We start from the raw sequence: 16733 nt of genomic DNA, 5'->3' as shown, positions 1-16733 counted from the left end.
AATTACATTGTACATACTTCAACCAGAAGCCTCTTTCAGAAGGTAGCTTCTTTGGAAGTTCCCTTGTTTTGTTGCACTGCATGAGCCAGGCACTAAGAACTGGAGCAGCACACAAAACACTGCTGGGCCTTCTCACAGCACGAGCTGAAAGGAGCTGAACACACAACTGAGAATTTACAGCCACAGGAACTCTTTGCAAAAGGTGATGGAGTACAAACCAGATGCAAACTGTAGGAGGAAGGGGGCAGGAAGCTGGGAGGAAGAGGACAACCAATTTCCAGTTTGAGGCTGCAGTAGAAAAATCTAAAAAACTGTACACAAACTCCCCGTGAGCATCACCTCATTAACAATGCTATAGTTAAGCAACATACTAAAAAAAATAACTTAAGAAAAGCTATACAGTTGTACTTATAAATACTTTATCTTTAAAACTAGTAAAGTAGTATAGGCTAAAAAAAAGTTCACAGTTACTCTGAAGAGAGCTGTAAATATATATTGCACAGTAGAAAAAGTTCATTCAGTATACCATGTGTAAACAATGATTTTTTATCTTCTCCTTTGGCAATTTCAGGACTTAGGAATATCTGCTGTGAGCAAAAGCACTTGGGTAACAAGGCACATCAAAAGCTTTTAAAGCTGCAAGATAAATCCTTTGACACTCTCCAGTTATCACTCTCATTCCCTTTCAAAAACGTGTACCTATTGATTCAGAATGTCAACAAATATAACAGAGGTCTGGAGACAAAAATATCCGCTGTTCTTGGCTGTTACTCCACAGTAACTGATTTGGCCAAATTTCTTGGAAAATCCACCTAGAATGAAAAGACAGTTTTTCAGCATGACAGAATACGACTGGCATTCTGCATTTGATAGCTCATACAGTGTGCTGTTTTGGTTTGCTGAGTTTTTTTGCCTTTTTAAAAAAGAATTCCTACTGAGTTCTGCTTTACCCTGAACACACTAATGCACACAAGAGATTACAGATCTGTAGATAACTCACTGCTGAACTCATCCTTACTCACAAAACCCTAACAAATCTTTATGTTGCTTTGCATGGGGTGCCTTTCCATTGGGGTCATCACTATCAAACTGACACACCTAGAGTCAACAAACTAAGCTGTACAAAGCAATAAACTGTTCTCTGTTAAAGTTCAATATCACACTTCAATGCTTAGTTTTCTGAAAACATGCATATATATCATCTGCATTCTTCACTAATCAAGCTAAGCTAATAATCTTTACATTTTTTTAGAGCCATCATCCATACCAATTCAACAAAAGGCTGAAAAATTGGCAGTGAAATGCCACCTCTACTATCTCAGTAAGTATCAGTTGCAGCAACTATTATCATTGTTCTTTGTTAGAAATGCCATATAAACTTATCTCTCCCTTAACATTTGTAGGAGGAAGTGTAAAACTGCTCTAACTGGAATGCTAAATGTAGAAAGCACTTACATCATATCCTCTGAGAACAGCCAGGTGGAATGAAAGCAACTGAAGAGGAATAACACTCAAGATTCCTTGAAGGCAGTCAACTGTATGAGGCAGCTCAATGGTTTTGTAGGCAAATTTTGAGCTTTCTGTGTCTTCTTTAGAACACAGGATGATTGGACGACCCTGAAAATAAAGTTCTACAGTTAAAAGCTGGCTTAGAGCTGCTTTGAAATATTAGTTCACAGCATATCTGTAGTATGTCTGAAAAATAACAAAGATAACTAACAAAGATAATGTCTTTCTGCATAATGGCTTCTGTCACTCACTGAAAACATTCAAGTCACATGCAACCATCCACAGTTTTAATATCATTCTCTTTGCTTCAAGATCAAGAAACACCTACATACAATCACTTTTCACTACTGGGGTTAACCTTTAATGCCAAGCTGCAATGCTGACATAGCACCTCATTTATAGCTTTTTAAGTAGAGAAAAAGGTAAATCACCACATCCTGCCTCTGAAGCACACTCAGCAGCAATCCAGTGTGCACTTTCTTTCCCTGCAACAATGCACTACTTAAACAGCTTACCTGTCGAGCAGTGACCTGTTGCAGAGCATTCTGGCACTTGGTGAAGCAAGGATCCTTCATTATGACCATGATAACAGGCATTTGTTTATCTATTAGAGCTAGTGGACCATGTTTAAGCTCACCAGCCAGGATTCCTTCAGAGTGCATATAGGTGATTTCTTTTATTTTCTAAAAAAAATAAAAAAAAAAATAAAAAAAAGCAAATATCAGAAAGTTAGAAGTAAATTAGAAATGAAAGCTGCAAGAAGCAAAACATCCATCAGTTAAATGCAAACACACAGTATCAAGTTGCTATGTTCAAAGAAATCAGTTAATGGCTAGGACAGACACCCCTGTACACTGGGATTTCCAGCAGGCTGCTGGCAGAAATGGAGCTTGCTCATGCACGTGCATTTGCAGATAATGAAATGGAGTAATCAACAGGAATTTAAGCTCTTAACATTTAGCACAATTCTAACTTCTACTCAAGAAGGATATCACTCCATTACATGAGGACATCTGTAATTTAGCAGTTTCCTGCATCGATATCTTGCCTCAACACCAGCATATTGAACTCACTGTGTTTTAAGAGGATGTTTTCAAACAGGACAGCATTTGAAGTGGTATTAAGTTGTAGGGTAAGAATGACACCAAATTCACCTTATGTATGTGTTCAGTCCAACAGGATTAAATGTTCTAGTTATACATGGCAGCAGTTTTACTATAGCAGAATTAAACTAAATAAATATGAGAGAAAATGCTGCAGAAGCAAAAGTTCATTTCGAGTAGCATCCAATGATTTTGAGATGGTCCTACCAGAGCGCCTTCCAGACAAGTGGCATAATTATATCCACGACCCATAACCAGCAGTGATCTTTGTTTGTACAGTTCAAGAGCCAAGTCATGTATCTTCTCATCCAAGGACAAGACTTCTTTAATCATCTCTATCAGATCACATAAAAAGTACATATAAAAATCTCTATCAACTGGAAAAAAAAATATTTCCTAGATTTTTGTAGGATGATACTGTAATGATTTTTTTATAATCAGTTAAATTATGTTAAGTATATCTCTGCAACTTTGACAGTGCTTTAAATATGCTTTGTCCTATCTTATGTATAGTAACAAATCTAAGATCACTATTAGTTTAAGCAGAGTCTATGCATCACATTTGAATTTCTAAAGAAAATTCTGAACATCTGTTTTAATGTCAGTTTGGATTATTTTTGTTTTATCTACACTGATTTAAAGTGAAAGGCATTACAGATTTTAGACTATCCGTGTAGGAGATCAAGGAATAATTCTCAAACAAAGCTATCCTACTGTAATTCTGTTCTTCTTGCCAAGTCTCTTGGAAGCATATTTGTAAGACTGACAATTAGTGTAGAACCTAATACCTAATAGTTTATTTCTTTTATATTATTTACCTCTCAGGGAGAAAGGAAGAGTGAAACGTTTTTTTTTAAAGCTTTTTTGAGTAGTAGTTTATATTTCTATATTACCCATTAAATAAGATCTCAAAACCAAAATAAATATCAGTATACCTGGCAATGATTTTAGTCCACTAATGATTTCCCGTCTCCTTTTCTGCAAAGAAATTCTGTCTTCAGACATCATGAGGCCAAACATTACAAGAGACACAAACTGGCTGGTATAAGCCTGCAGACAAAACAGAACATTTAGCAGCTAAGCATGAAGTGAGTTAGTATGACCTCAATCTGAAGTGCTACAATTAAAATTTTAATTAGATTACACAGCGGTGAAGTATGAAAATCAAACATGGAACAGCTATTACCTTTGTGCTTGCCACACCTATCTCAGGTCCTGCATTGATATGTACACCACAGTCAGTCTCCCTGGATATGGAGCTTCCAACTGTGTTTGTGATCCCAACTGTCAGAGCGCGGCGTTCCTTACAGTACCTCAAAGCCATAAGTGTATCTGCAGTTTCACCTGGAAAACATTCACAACTTGACTCAAAGTTGACGTAGGATAGCAACAACTCCTGAAAAGCATAAAACGCTACAAAAGAAATTATTCTATTCTGAATTTAAAAAGTTTCAGCACTCACTCATTGTCTATGTATTTGAATCAAGACTGAAATAAACTTTCATTCCAGACAAACACAGCCCATCCTCCTCCTTCACAACATTCAGAAAGTAATAAAATGTTTTTCATTTCTTTTTAGTTTGCACTCAGTTGAAGACAAACAGCAGAGGCAGCTCACCTGACTGACTTATGAAAAAACAGACATCATCTCTGAACACAGGCGTGTTCCTGTCCAAGAAGTCACTAGCAAGTTCCACCATCACAGGCAACTCAGTTAATTCTTCAAGTACTTGTCGAGTCTGTAATCAAGCAGCATGGAATTTTTGTTAATATCACCTCCTACAAAGTCTTGAATTAAAAGAATGAAAAGAATAACCTTGACTTGATTCTTATCACAAAAGATTCAGACTTAGAGCTCACCAAGATGGAATAAAAAGTTAATTTTCAAGCATAGAGCTCCAGTGCTACTGCCTACCAATAAAGAACGTGGCACAAAGGCAGATTAAAGAAATGGTGCAACCCCTCAATGAAAGGCAAAGCTTTTGGAACAGAAGGAAAAGCAGACCAAGATCTATTGTGTTAAAACCCCAGCAACTAGGATTCATAGATGTATTACAGCTAAGGCTGAACATACAGCTACTGCAGCATGATAACTAGTCCCACAGCCAATAATGATCAGTCTTCGGCATCTTCTGATTTCTTTTAAATGGTCCTTCAGGCCTCCCAGCAGAACTGTAATCAAACAGAAGAAAAAGCAACAGTATATTCTATTTTCCAGTTAATATGCTCAAAATCAGTGCTTAGAGCAGCCTGAATGCCTGTTCTGAGTTACCTGTGCTGTTCTCAAAATTCACTCTGCCTCTCATGGTATTGACAACTGATTCTGGTTGTTCAAAAATTTCCTTTTGCATGAATGCACTGAAGTTACCTGTTAAGAAAAACATAAGGTCGTGCTTATAGATACATACAGTCTGTTGCCTGGAGTTACAAAGAGAACTTGGGCACTCATTCACATGTGCTTCAACTCACCCTTCATGATTTGCTGCAATTCCATTTGCAAGGTTTGAATGACCCGGGAAGGATCATCACTAGCTGAACGCTCCAGACGGTGAATTGAAAGTTTCCCATCAGTTACTGCTGCAATGTCATCATCTTCTAAGAAAATTACTCTGTTGGTATGCTCAATGATAGCACTACAGAAAAAAAACAAAAGCAAGAGAAACCTGACATTTCAGTAAGAAATGGCAGCAGCACTCCTTAAAGCAATTAAATATGCTATATTACATGTCTAGCTCCACTTCTACCTTCCTTTTGGACCTAACCACAAATACAGCCATCTCAAAGGAAATGGCTCCATCTGCTGCTCCTCCTGCACACTCACAGGAAACTGGAGCAGGAGGCTCCAGCACAGCAACTCATGTCAGCAAACTGGGGCCGATGTGACCTTGCCTCTTGTGATCTCAGATAGCTCCCTGATGTCAGGATCTTGCTTCTGAGACAAGCATGTACCCAGTACCCAGGTTCCTCTTAAGTTTGGAACTTCACTGCTATTTCCTCCTCTGATATCTCAGATAGCTGGATTAAAATGCCAAAACCCACACCCAAATATAGTCTGCCTAAATAAATGCCTGATAGTGGCTATTTGTATCCACCTTCTCTCACTGAATGTATTTTACACAGAAGGCAAGAAGGTCAGTAATTCACAGATACCACACCAGTAAACAACTCAAATGCTGTCGTCAAGCCTCTACATTTCTCAGTTGTCTTATCTTGTGGGTTTAATGAAGTAACTTAGATAAGAAGCTATCCTACCAGAACACAGCTGTGCAGCAACAAGCCAGCATAAGAGATCCAGAACCATCTAACTTCTAAACAAAAGCAGTTCTTTGAGAAAAGTTCGAGTACTTTACTACCTTGCATCTGAAGCAAAGAAAAATTCTACCGCCTTATCCCCAACAGCATGAAGGCAAGTAGAGCTGTCCAGTCTTTTCATTCGTGAATTGCACATGTTCTTCATATTCTCAATGTTGCCTATTGAAGAATAGAAGCACTTTAAATGCAAAACCAGACCTGTTCAAGTTGGAGATCACAGACCATACAGGTTAAAGTTATCACAGCTGCACAGTTACACAAATACTTTTCAGGGGAAGGGAGCACCTTTACATGAACAGCACATCCAGCAGCATAAAAATAGAACATCTTCAGATAAGAAGATATTGGGAGCATCAGCTGGCAGTTTTATAGTACAAAGACTAATTAACCTTGTTTCCAGTCAAAGAGTAACTATAATTTTAGCTCTTAAAAACAACACAATTAGATTTATCAACTTACATGTTCTATATAAAACAGGAATCTGTTCAGTGGAAAGCTTGTACTTGCTTCTAACTCCAATGAGCAAAGGACTCCCTCTCCTACAAAGGGAAAACATCCAAATTCATACAGAGAACACTGCATGCAGAGAAGTTAAAGGAAAACCGTGAAGATGAAAGACAATATCCCATCTAACCTAAACTCTGATCCTAATACTATTATATGACAGAAATTGTACAAACTTTTCTCATTTAAGACTCTCCAAAGTTTATGAATTATATTGGTCACGTGTCATATTAAAGAGCTTATTTTAAAAATCTCACAGGAATAAGAGTAAATCATTTTCTCAATAACTCAGATCACAATTTTAGCTCCTGTTAATCCCCTCACTCCTGAAAACTCAAACCACGTATAAAATAGTTCAGTTCAGAAGATGTTTTTCAGTTGGAATGATTGCACAGATGGCTTTTTCATGACTATACAGTCCCATTTTAGAGCTCAGAAGCAATGGGTTTTTTAGTTGTATTACAAAACAGTCTTTATGTCCAAAATAAATTGTAAATAAATAAATAAAATTGTGCCTGACCCATTCCCTCCCCTTTCTGATGAAGCAAAAATGTTCACATGCTCTTATGTAATTAATGCCATTTTAGGTTAAGAACATTATCAAATGGACTTTTACTAACCTCGTTGCGACAGCTTCACCTGGGTAATGGATGCTCTTGAAAACTAATGCAAAAGCACCTTCCTGGAAACCATGGAGACAGAAAAGAGGAAAAACAATCCTGAACAACTTATCTCAATTAGTTGTGCCTCATATAACTGGGGCCTCCCTTCCTGAGGAGGGTCCAAAAGGAAGCTCTTAGTACTATCACGAATCTCCTCCTGAAGGGCAGATGGCACCTTTAGAAGGAATTGGTCACTAAGCAGAATAAGCTCACACACACAGCGTGACTGTTGAAAGATCAGGAAGCAAGCACTTAGGCAAGATAATTTGCTTCCTTTTATAAATAAAAACAATACAAGGATTAAGGAAATCTCAAGAGAGTTACTGATAATCAACATAAAATTTGAGTTAGAAATTTAATAAGAATATGCACATCAGTTTGTCTATCATGCATTTTAAACTAAAATTATGCAGTCAAATTTAAGTCTAGTTTAAGCAGCAAAACCTCATTAGTGCATCTCTCAAAACAAACAGACAAGCCACCAAATTCCCTAATGCACAATGCAAACCCAAGAACAGGAATACACAATCAATAACTCCAGAGTATGAATGCAACTTGAGAAGTGTTCTGAAGGGAAGAACAAAAGTTCTCCCACCCCACAAAGAGAAAAGATATGGTAATGCTAACTCTTCTTAGAGTGCTCTAGTTTGAGACTGCTGTGCACTTGTTCTTGCAGACAGATGAATATACCCTTCCTCTCAACTAGGTTACTGCACTATTCCCTCTTGACCCACACAGGCGTTTGCTTCATGTGTATCCCAGTCCTGCTCTAGGGAGAACACTACAGAGCTGCTTTAGAGAAGAAGAAGAGGTCAAAAAGAGTGTAAGAAACTGCAGGAAGGGGAAAGAAACCATGTGCCTGGAGATTGGGGTCGGAAACAAAGCAAGCTTTCTCTAAGTTTACAGTGCATCTATCAAAGATCTGAAGCACTCACAACGAAGTAACAGTAGATTACCACTTTTACAGTTTCAGAATCAGCTAAGCCATGAATCATTACAGCTTGTTAGATCTGTTTCCAAACTTAGGAGCCAAAGCATCTTATCAGACAAATTTGAATCACAGCAGTGTTTTAAGTTTTAAAAGATCAGAGTAGCCTTTGAAAGTACGCTGTCCTTCATGGGAGATAGCAATCCCCAGAGGCTCCATCAATTAATTTATTTCTAACTTAGTTGCTTAGTTCAAAAACCATGCTAGCCTCTTTCTTAAATAAAAAAATAAAACTAAAATTAAAAACAAACCCCCAAAACAGCAATAACAAAAAACCCACACACCCCAAAGCCACCCACCACCTTCTAATGCAATTTAAAATTTAGGACTGAAAAGTCTTTGAAGCTTCCAGATTTTTAATCTGATTTCTTGGTCTATTAAGCATTCTTCAGAAGCCAAAAAGTACTTCTTGCAGAATCTTCTAAGGAACCCTGCAGAGGATCCTGAGGCACAAACACAGAATCCTAAGGAGCCCCATAAATAGCTTACACTTGGTAGAGGGGAGAAAAAATAAAAACAAACCTCCCACTTACCAACTGTTGAATAACTCTTTCTACCAAGGCTGAAAAACTGGTGTCCTCACTCTCTCTGTTGTCATACATGTATTTGATCAGTTTAGGGATCGTTTCCGTATCTGTTTCAGACTCAAATTCATAGCCTTTGCTTTCCTGAAACATCATATAAGAAATTAAAAGATATCGTCCTCAGGCAAGAAGCACTTCATCTCTCTCCCATCAGACACTGCACAGTAAAACAGACTGCTCAGAGCACTGCATTAGACTGGTTCTTACATACATGTGCATGCATGCATGCATACACACACACCACACTACAAAATATAAAGACCTGTCTTGCTAAGCAAGTCTTACTACAGTGCTTCTGAAAGAGTAAGCTATGACATCTGTTAAGCAGTGAGGCAGGAAGGAGCCCACTCCACAGATGCTTTCAATCAGTTTGAGCACAATGCTATTCTATCTGTAACTACTTCACATGTAGGGTTATAAGAACATACTGCAACTCAGCAGCTCCTGAGTATCTTTCTTAGACTCCCTTCACACTACTGTTTCATAGCTGACATCAAGAAACTTGAATTAAGATTCTAACAGCCATGAAAGACCAAACAGCAGATGGTGGGACATTTACTTTCTGTTTTAGAACCAACAAGCCACAGACTTACCAGAAATTTTCTAAGGTCCTTGTAATTTGTGATGATTCCATTATGGATAACAACAAATTCTAAAAGAAAGAAAAACAAATAAATACATAAGTAATGTATATATGTCATTTAATTCACAACACACAACTAAGGAAAACAGTTCAGAAGTATACTAGAAACTATCCTCTATTGTTTTCAGATCTACAGTTTACTACAACACACAGAGCAGCAAGCTCGAGCTTGGAACAACATTTGTATGCCTTCAGAATTCCCAAACTATATACCCAAGAAAATAGCACCAAGACATGCCTTAAAACAACGTGAAGATTTTTTGCAGCCATGACAATACTGAAGCACTTTGATTTTTGGATTCTTACCTTTGAAGATAAAATGATGTCCTATGACTAACACACATCAGTTTGAAGAGAACAGACCTCATAAGCCTTTTACAGCACTACTTAGCTTCAAAAGAGGCTATTTTATTGTACAAGTGTCTAACCTAAGTAGAATAGCAAAATCAGCCCTAGTACATGATGCAGCCTCTTTTCTTACTTGCTATAGGTTATTTGTGCTACGTGGATTCAGGCACTTTAAATTCGTACAGCTTCAAAGTGCTGCAGAGGATACATACCATTCCCTTTATCTGATCTCTGAGGGTGACTGTTTATTGCACTTGGTACTCCATGGGTCGCCCAGCGAGTATGAGCAATTCCAAAATGTGTTTCAAAATCTGCTTTGGAATCCAAGCCATCTTGTTCTACACACAAGAAATACATCTTATTCAATATTTAAAGTTGAGTCTGTCTCTCTCTCACACAAAAATCAGTAAATAAAACTCGAAGAGAATTCTTACAGCAAAAATCTAGAAGTTATCTTCTGGCTTCCTTTTAAACCATTTGCTTACTTGACATTACACTTCAGATAGTTCAAGCGGCTGTGATGATTAAAACTTTGTTTGGCAAGACTGAAGCATTCTCAGCCAATACTAACAGCTAGGCCAACAGAACACATTACTACAAATAATAACACAAACTTATTAAGCACAACCTCACAGATGGAAGTAGTGCATAAAGCAGATTGTGATGGCAGCCAGTTGCTTAAATGCTCATAAATTCTGTCAGAGTCCACGTTCTGACATTCCAGCTACCAAGCACAGAAATCACTGAAGTAAAGCACCAAGAGAGCCCAAGTACTGAACAAAGAGGCAACTAAATGAGATGGGAAGTAGACTGACAGTTTCACAGCACGGTATCTAGAGGCCGGATTGCTTTTCAAGTGCAAACTATTTAACCACCATTAGATTACATAATGCAGTTATTTCTGCTACAAAATCGTAACTGTAAATTTCACAGTCCAACTTTCTGCTGAGATGCAGACATTACCTGACCGAGTGGCCAAAGTAAAGGGGTATTTTATTTATGTATTTATTTTTAAAGGCACCTACTGTACAACTCTTCCTCCAGGGCCTTTACTTTTCCTCTTTTCTTGACAAGTTTGATGAACCTTTCCTTATCTTCATTATTATTTCCATCAATTGCCACTCCTGCAATACAGGACACAAACACAAGTGTTATTGAAAGTGTGAAATACACTGATGAGAAAAAGGCTGAGAAAATACAATTAAGCACAAGCAAATGCAATTGTTATTTGAAAACTATCCTTCCAAGAGATAGCTGTCACTAGATCTGTGTATGTTCCAGTCAAACTACCTGATTTCAAACCAGGTTGACATCTAACCAGTGCACAGACAAAAAAAGCAGAAGAGTCATTTCAAATTCTGCTTGAGTATATATTGGTATATTTTGCCTGGTAAAACTAGGAAACTCAAATTAAAAGTTCAAGCTTCCTCATCTTTTCACTAGGACTTACATGTACCAAAAAAAATGAGGCACAAATTAAATGAACCTGATTGGAAGTCTTCTTCCTCACACCTCATTTACTTTGCTCAGGTGTACTAGACTTAACCACCCTCTGATTCCAGAGCTCAACACCTGGTCAGAAATCCTGAGTAAAGTTGAAAGAAACAGCTCCAAGAATTAAGACAAATAGTGCTGGCCTTCCAATGTGAAAGACTGCAGGGAAGAATCTGATGAAGCTGAAAGTGTCCAAAAAGTGACACGGGTAACATAAGTAGCTACTGGTTGCTAAAATTAATTTGACGAGTTAATTTAGATACCTGCAGAGTCGTATCCTCTGTATTCCAGTCTCTGTAATCCTTTTATCAGGGTTTCAAAAATTTCCTTCCGAGTCCGAGGTACTCTGTAGTTCAGGTAAGCAAAAATTCCTGTTTAAAGAGAAAGGAAGAATTTAAAAAAATATTTGCTTTTCTTAAAGTCATTATACCTTCAAACCCAGCTTAAAACTCTTAATATTAGCATTACAGAGAAGCCCTAGGAGGATACCACTTCTCATTTACTACAATTCTTGCTAATGGGCTTTTAAATTGAAAGAGCACAAACACAAAATAAATCAGGAGCTTCAGAGCAATCACAAACACAAGCTTTCCTGGCCGATTTACTCTTCCCTTAATACACACCAGGAGTTAAACAGTTGAGAGCTTAAAAAAAATCTACTATTCCTGAAAACCACAGCTGAAAATGGGAACATTGTGATCTATTTCATATCCAAATCTAAAACTAGACATTCAAAGAAGCAATATATTCAGCAGCCCTAACACAAGGAGATTTTTGTAATCAAAGTCACAGCCCTAAATACCCATGGGTAGGTACTAGGCACAACACTATTTTTGAAAGGCTCCAGCTTAATCTGGTATACAACAGCCACTTCAGCAGGAAGAGAACAGAGAGGCCAATATAAAGAAAGGGCAGAAGTCAAAAGGATAGGACAACAAAGGAAAGAAACAGAAGATGCAGAACAGGCTCACCCAAAAAAAAAACAAGCATTCCCCCGTGGCGCTGCCTCACACAAAGCTGCCTGCCAAACCCTGCACAGACATCAGATCCCTTCCCCTGCCTCACATCACTCAGGTCAGCTCCTACAGAGGCAGCACAGGAAAGGCATGGACTCACGCCTTGCCTACTTGGCAAACAGAAGTAAGACTGAAAGAGCCTGCAAGTCTTGACCTCTCTTCTCTTCAACAGGCCACTCATCAACCAAGCAGCAGGTTTGTTTTTTTGTCTTTGAGTTGTTCCACCCTCCCTGCCCTCCAAACATGCAATTTTGTCTTCTTAAACTTAGTTTGGGGGAATGGTATTGCATCTTTAGGAAAGGTTTAACAAAAAAGCATCACCTGCAAAGGAAAGCAAAACTGCTTTATTTCTTCTGCCTACTACACTTCCTTGGGGACTTCTGCATCTGTAAGTGTAAAGTATGCCCTGACATTAACTCTCATAAATCTGCACTCCAGTACAACAGAGAAGTCTAACCTCACTGTTTCAATAGCTCCTTCAAGCAGCAAGTCAGGACTGGAACCTAAGCTCACAAAAGCCAGACTTGAAGAGATAAGAAGTTCAGAGACAAGCAAGTGTTTTAAATAGAAAGATCCTTTGTTTGAAATTCAACACCCTTTTCCCCTCCAATTACAGCTTTTGAACTGTAAGGGGTTGAAGGAAAAACAGTTACAATGATGTGCCAGTAAATCTTCTGCATACATACTGTTGGGAATCTGGGACTCTGTTGGTTTGAAGCCACCAATGCTGCTGACCTGACAGTGACTAAGGGACTGTTACATTGGTCTCTGCGTTTAACTTGGAAGGATTAGAGGCTGAAAACAGATTTCTGCTTAAGAAGTGAGATTTACGAGGATCTTCACCTAACTGTTTCTGGAAGTTCAACACTAATGGAGATATAAAGGCCATGGATACATTTAAAGGGGCATTTGGGAATCTGAACAGCTAAACACTGTTCTTCGTGGATGCTTTGAAAAACTGTGCCTCCAGTTACATAAAGCCACCTTAGACTGAGAGCTTGTTGATCATTTTTCCAGACAGCCATTTACCGTTCTCTGGCAGTAACCACGAGCCTCAAGAGCAGCATTCTTCAATACAAATTTCTCAACATCATTCCAAAACATTGCTACACACCTCGTTTCAAACTCAGCTCTACTTTCTAGGCCAGATTTCACAATGTATTTAAGATGCATCGGGCTTGTGTGCTCCATGTGGCATCTTGGACGATGCTGAGCTCCAGGAAAAACCTTCCTTCGGGACCATCCTCACAATGCTAGCAGTGTGCTGCGATTGTTAAAGGGATCCTTGTTTGCAGGCAGCTAGGGCTGTGCTCACACACGTGAGCCAGGGGAGGCTCAGACGTCACTGGGGCCCTTACAACAAAAGCAATAGCTGCAGCCTGTCTTATCAAGAAACACATTAAGACTCTTCACTCAGAGGAAATCAGTCTTGCTCTCAGTGCTGTTTCCTTGCTACTCCTCTGCTTCATGATATATACCCACTGCATACTTTCTACCCTACTCAATCATCGTTTTGACTAGATTTAAAGTACATTGCTCAACACGCAGAGAAGCAACATTTGATAAGGAGTTCTTATGGCTACATTCCTTCTGGAAGCAAATCAGTGTGACTGAATCCTAGATGAATCATAAAGAGTGGTCTGTGATGCTAGAAGTCCCTTTGTAGCAGCCTCCTCAAGCTGTTGGAAGCCATTTCCAGAGCTCGCTTCTCCCCAATAAAGACCCAAGTGTTCTCTAAGTTAATGCAATACTGATGCGACAAGTATCAAGTGCTGGCACAACATAAGCAATGTAATACTTTCCTAAGTGATACAAACAAACACATAATCCAGAGAAACGATTTAAGGAGCATTTTACCAGGGCATTGCTCTCTTGACCTCAATGCTGAGTCTAGTTTACAACTTCCCACTATTACCTAGTTTGCATAGAAGCACAAACTACCTCAACCACAACACAGCTTACCTTTAGGATCAGACACTCACAGAGGGTTTCAGACACTGAAAGCAAGGATGACCCCCCTGCATGCATACCAAGAGTTTAAAGTTTCCCTATTCATGACTGCAAGCTGAGCATTAAGAAGAGAGGGAGGAAAAAACATTCAATGAGTATTTTTTGTGGGAAAATTCCACAAGAAGCCTTGCAATTGCAAGATTTCACCAAAATCAAGAAGGGGGCAGCCTATACTTGAAGTTTGAGCAAAAATGATAATTATTTCTTTTAAATAAATGGGTGCCTTTAATGAGGTAAGCACATCGCTGATGCCAGAAGCTTAGCTCGGTGGTACTCCCAGACAGAACCTCAGAATTTTTATTCAGAATAGGTAAAATTTTTTAAGAATATTTTACCCATTCTTTTTTGTAAATGCACATAGTTTTGCTAACTTGTTTTTGGATACATGAGCACGGCAGCATCTCGAGTTTGTTTCCTAAAGAGAACGCATACATCAGTACCTAAGGACCTATGCATTTTCAAAGCGGTGATCACAAGCATCAAGCCTTCAGGTGCTATACAGAGTGAGAGAGAACATAAATGAACATATTTCTATCCCTAAACCTCAAAATTCATGCAGTTCCTACATCAGAGCAGAAGCAGCTGAAGCTAGGTGATCTTTAGATGACCCTTCCAATTTGAACTCTTTTGTGATTCTGTACGTTCAGTGTTGGAAGGAAACACAGCACAGCTTTCACGTTAACAGCCATCGCTTTGAATGGGCCAAGATTTAAAAGTTTGGGGAACAGAACAGGGATTCCCTAGGACATTTTGCTCCCACCTATTTTGCAACACTTGCCCATTTCGCTGCTGCTGAAGGTGACAGACCTCCAAACACCGATGGGAACAAACCAACGCTGCCCTCACTGCCTTTATGAATTACTGCTCCATGCCATTCCACATTGAGTCAGTCGCTCCACCCCAGGCTCGCTGATCTACCAAACTCATCGAACAGCGTTAACACCCTCGTTTCCCAATCACAAGTCTCTGACACCATCACGGTGTGCCTCGCCTGCAGCCCACACCTTTGGTGTGCACTGAGCCCATCTCTCACCTGAGGCTCCGGGGACAGCCGCTGTGGCACACAGGTGCTAGGTGGCACCTCCTGCTCCCATTCAAGCAAAAGGCTCCGAGGCAACTTGCTTTTTGAGGTTACAAAGAGAACGTGAAAGTAGGGGAAGAGCTACCTAGCTCATAACAAACGCTCCTGGGGAGCGGAACAGCTTTTTGTCAGCCTGCATCTCTCAAAGAAGGTTTGGTCTGGGGCTGTTAAAAAATGACAAGCGCAGATTTTTCTCGTTCCAACAGAAACACCCCTCCAAGGCTCAGGGAGCAGACAGGTGAAGCTCTGCCTCCATCTCCCTCATAACCGGAATGCACCACACTAGCGGTCTCCGTGCCCTTTTAACCTCACCCGCAGCACACCTTAAGCAACCCAGTACCGGATGCAGATACCATCTCCGCTGTCTTCACGAGATAAGGAAGGTGGAATAGCTCTCCCCAGCTCAGAACGAGGCTCCCTCACCGCCTTTGTCTGATACAGCAGGCTGTTCGGCGGGGAGCAGCGCTCAGCGCGGCGTTGCAGCCCCCATCCCCGCAAAATGGACGCCCCATCCCATGGGCTCTCCGCCTCGCGGGCGCGCAAGGAACAAAGCAGCCCTCGTCCGGCTCCTTTCCCGAATCGAGCGCGGGGGTCCCGGGCTGCCGCTCCCTCTGTCACTCACCGCACATGGCGACCCCTTCTCGCTGACACGAAGCGCGGCTCCCACCCGACGGCCCGGCTGAGGGCTTGCCGTCTTCTCGGCAGCCTCTTATAATGCGGCCACGCTGCCTCCGCGCTCATTGGCCGGGCCCGGGCCCCGATCCGGGTGCACGGCGGGGGCAGAGCTCTGGCGGAGGCGGAGGGCCGCGGCGGTTCGCGCCCAGACCCCGCCCGGCTCCCCCTGCCCTGGCGCCGTGTCCCGCCCGACACAGCGCGGGATGGTCCGGCTGAGGGGGGGAGGGACCTGTCCGCGTTCTGCTCCGTGTCCGCTCACAGGTGTTTAAGAAGCAGCTCGCTTCATCTCCGCCGAGCAGGGCCAAAAGCACCGCCACAAGGGCCAAAGGTGACGGCCATTGGCCTCCGCCTGCGGCTGAGGATTCCCAGCAGCAGCTGCCTGAGCTCCCAGCTGGGTGGTGTGGTCTTTCTGCAAACCTTTCCTTTGCGAGAAGAGCACCGCAGAGCTTCCCAACGCTTCAGGCTCAGGCCGGCTGCATAGCTCAGCTCGCAGCCACGCAGATGTGACCCAAGCAGCTTTTCCTTTTCTGCCCAAATCTTTGGCCAAATCTGTTATCTCAAGAAGCCTCTTCCCAGCAAAGTTGCGGCAGAGCGTGTTGCTGGGGGAGCTGCCACGCTGCTGGCAGAAGTAGCTCAGGAAGCTGTTTGGATGCGTGTGATTCAAGCACAGGGCACCGTATTTAAACTCAAGAGTAAGAGCTCAGTTTGTCTGGAGCTCCGTTTATCTAACATCTCTTTCTGTAGAAAATCTTCAATGTAAGGGAGTGATTGTGCCAAGCTCCATCACTTCCGCTGCTGATGGTT

General features: G+C 40.8%; 1 protein-coding gene across 1 annotated transcript; it reads right to left on the bottom strand.

Moving 5' to 3' along the window:
* Nucleotides 1–114: 114 nt before the first annotated feature.
* GFPT2 (glutamine-fructose-6-phosphate transaminase 2) lies at nt 115–16008 on the bottom strand. Its single transcript, XM_065734784.1, has 19 exons — nt 15877–16008; nt 11411–11518; nt 10679–10777; nt 9866–9991; nt 9256–9314; nt 8612–8746; nt 7049–7110; nt 6384–6463; nt 5966–6083; nt 5082–5245; nt 4885–4980; nt 4687–4784; nt 4231–4351; nt 3799–3956; nt 3548–3662; nt 2820–2947; nt 2025–2192; nt 1456–1617; nt 115–812 (listed from the first exon to the last, which is right to left on the bottom strand). Exons 1-19 carry the CDS (start codon nt 15881–15883, stop codon nt 768–770), a joined length of 2049 nt encoding a protein of 682 aa, XP_065590856.1. The 5' UTR covers nt 15884–16008; the 3' UTR covers nt 115–767.
* Nucleotides 16009–16733: the final 725 nt, after the last annotated feature.

This window comes from Cyrtonyx montezumae, unplaced genomic scaffold (genome assembly GCF_038088225.1).
Source record: "Cyrtonyx montezumae isolate F1298 unplaced genomic scaffold, pur_monq_1.0 scaffold_18, whole genome shotgun sequence".
Taxonomy (NCBI): domain Eukaryota; kingdom Metazoa; phylum Chordata; class Aves; order Galliformes; family Odontophoridae; genus Cyrtonyx; species Cyrtonyx montezumae.
The sequence above is the reverse complement of the archived record's forward strand: the minus strand, read 5'-3'. Positions and strand labels throughout refer to the sequence as shown.

Coding starts and splice junctions, on each gene's coding strand:
- GFPT2 (XM_065734784.1), bottom strand. Junction 9,315..9,865: donor GAGATCAGATAAAGGGAATG/GTATGTATCCTC, acceptor TCTTTCTTTTAG/AATTTGTTGTTATCCATAAT. Junction 6,084..6,383: donor TCCTGTTTTATATAGAACAT/GTAAGTTGATAA, acceptor ATTCTTCAATAG/GCAACATTGAGAATATGAAG.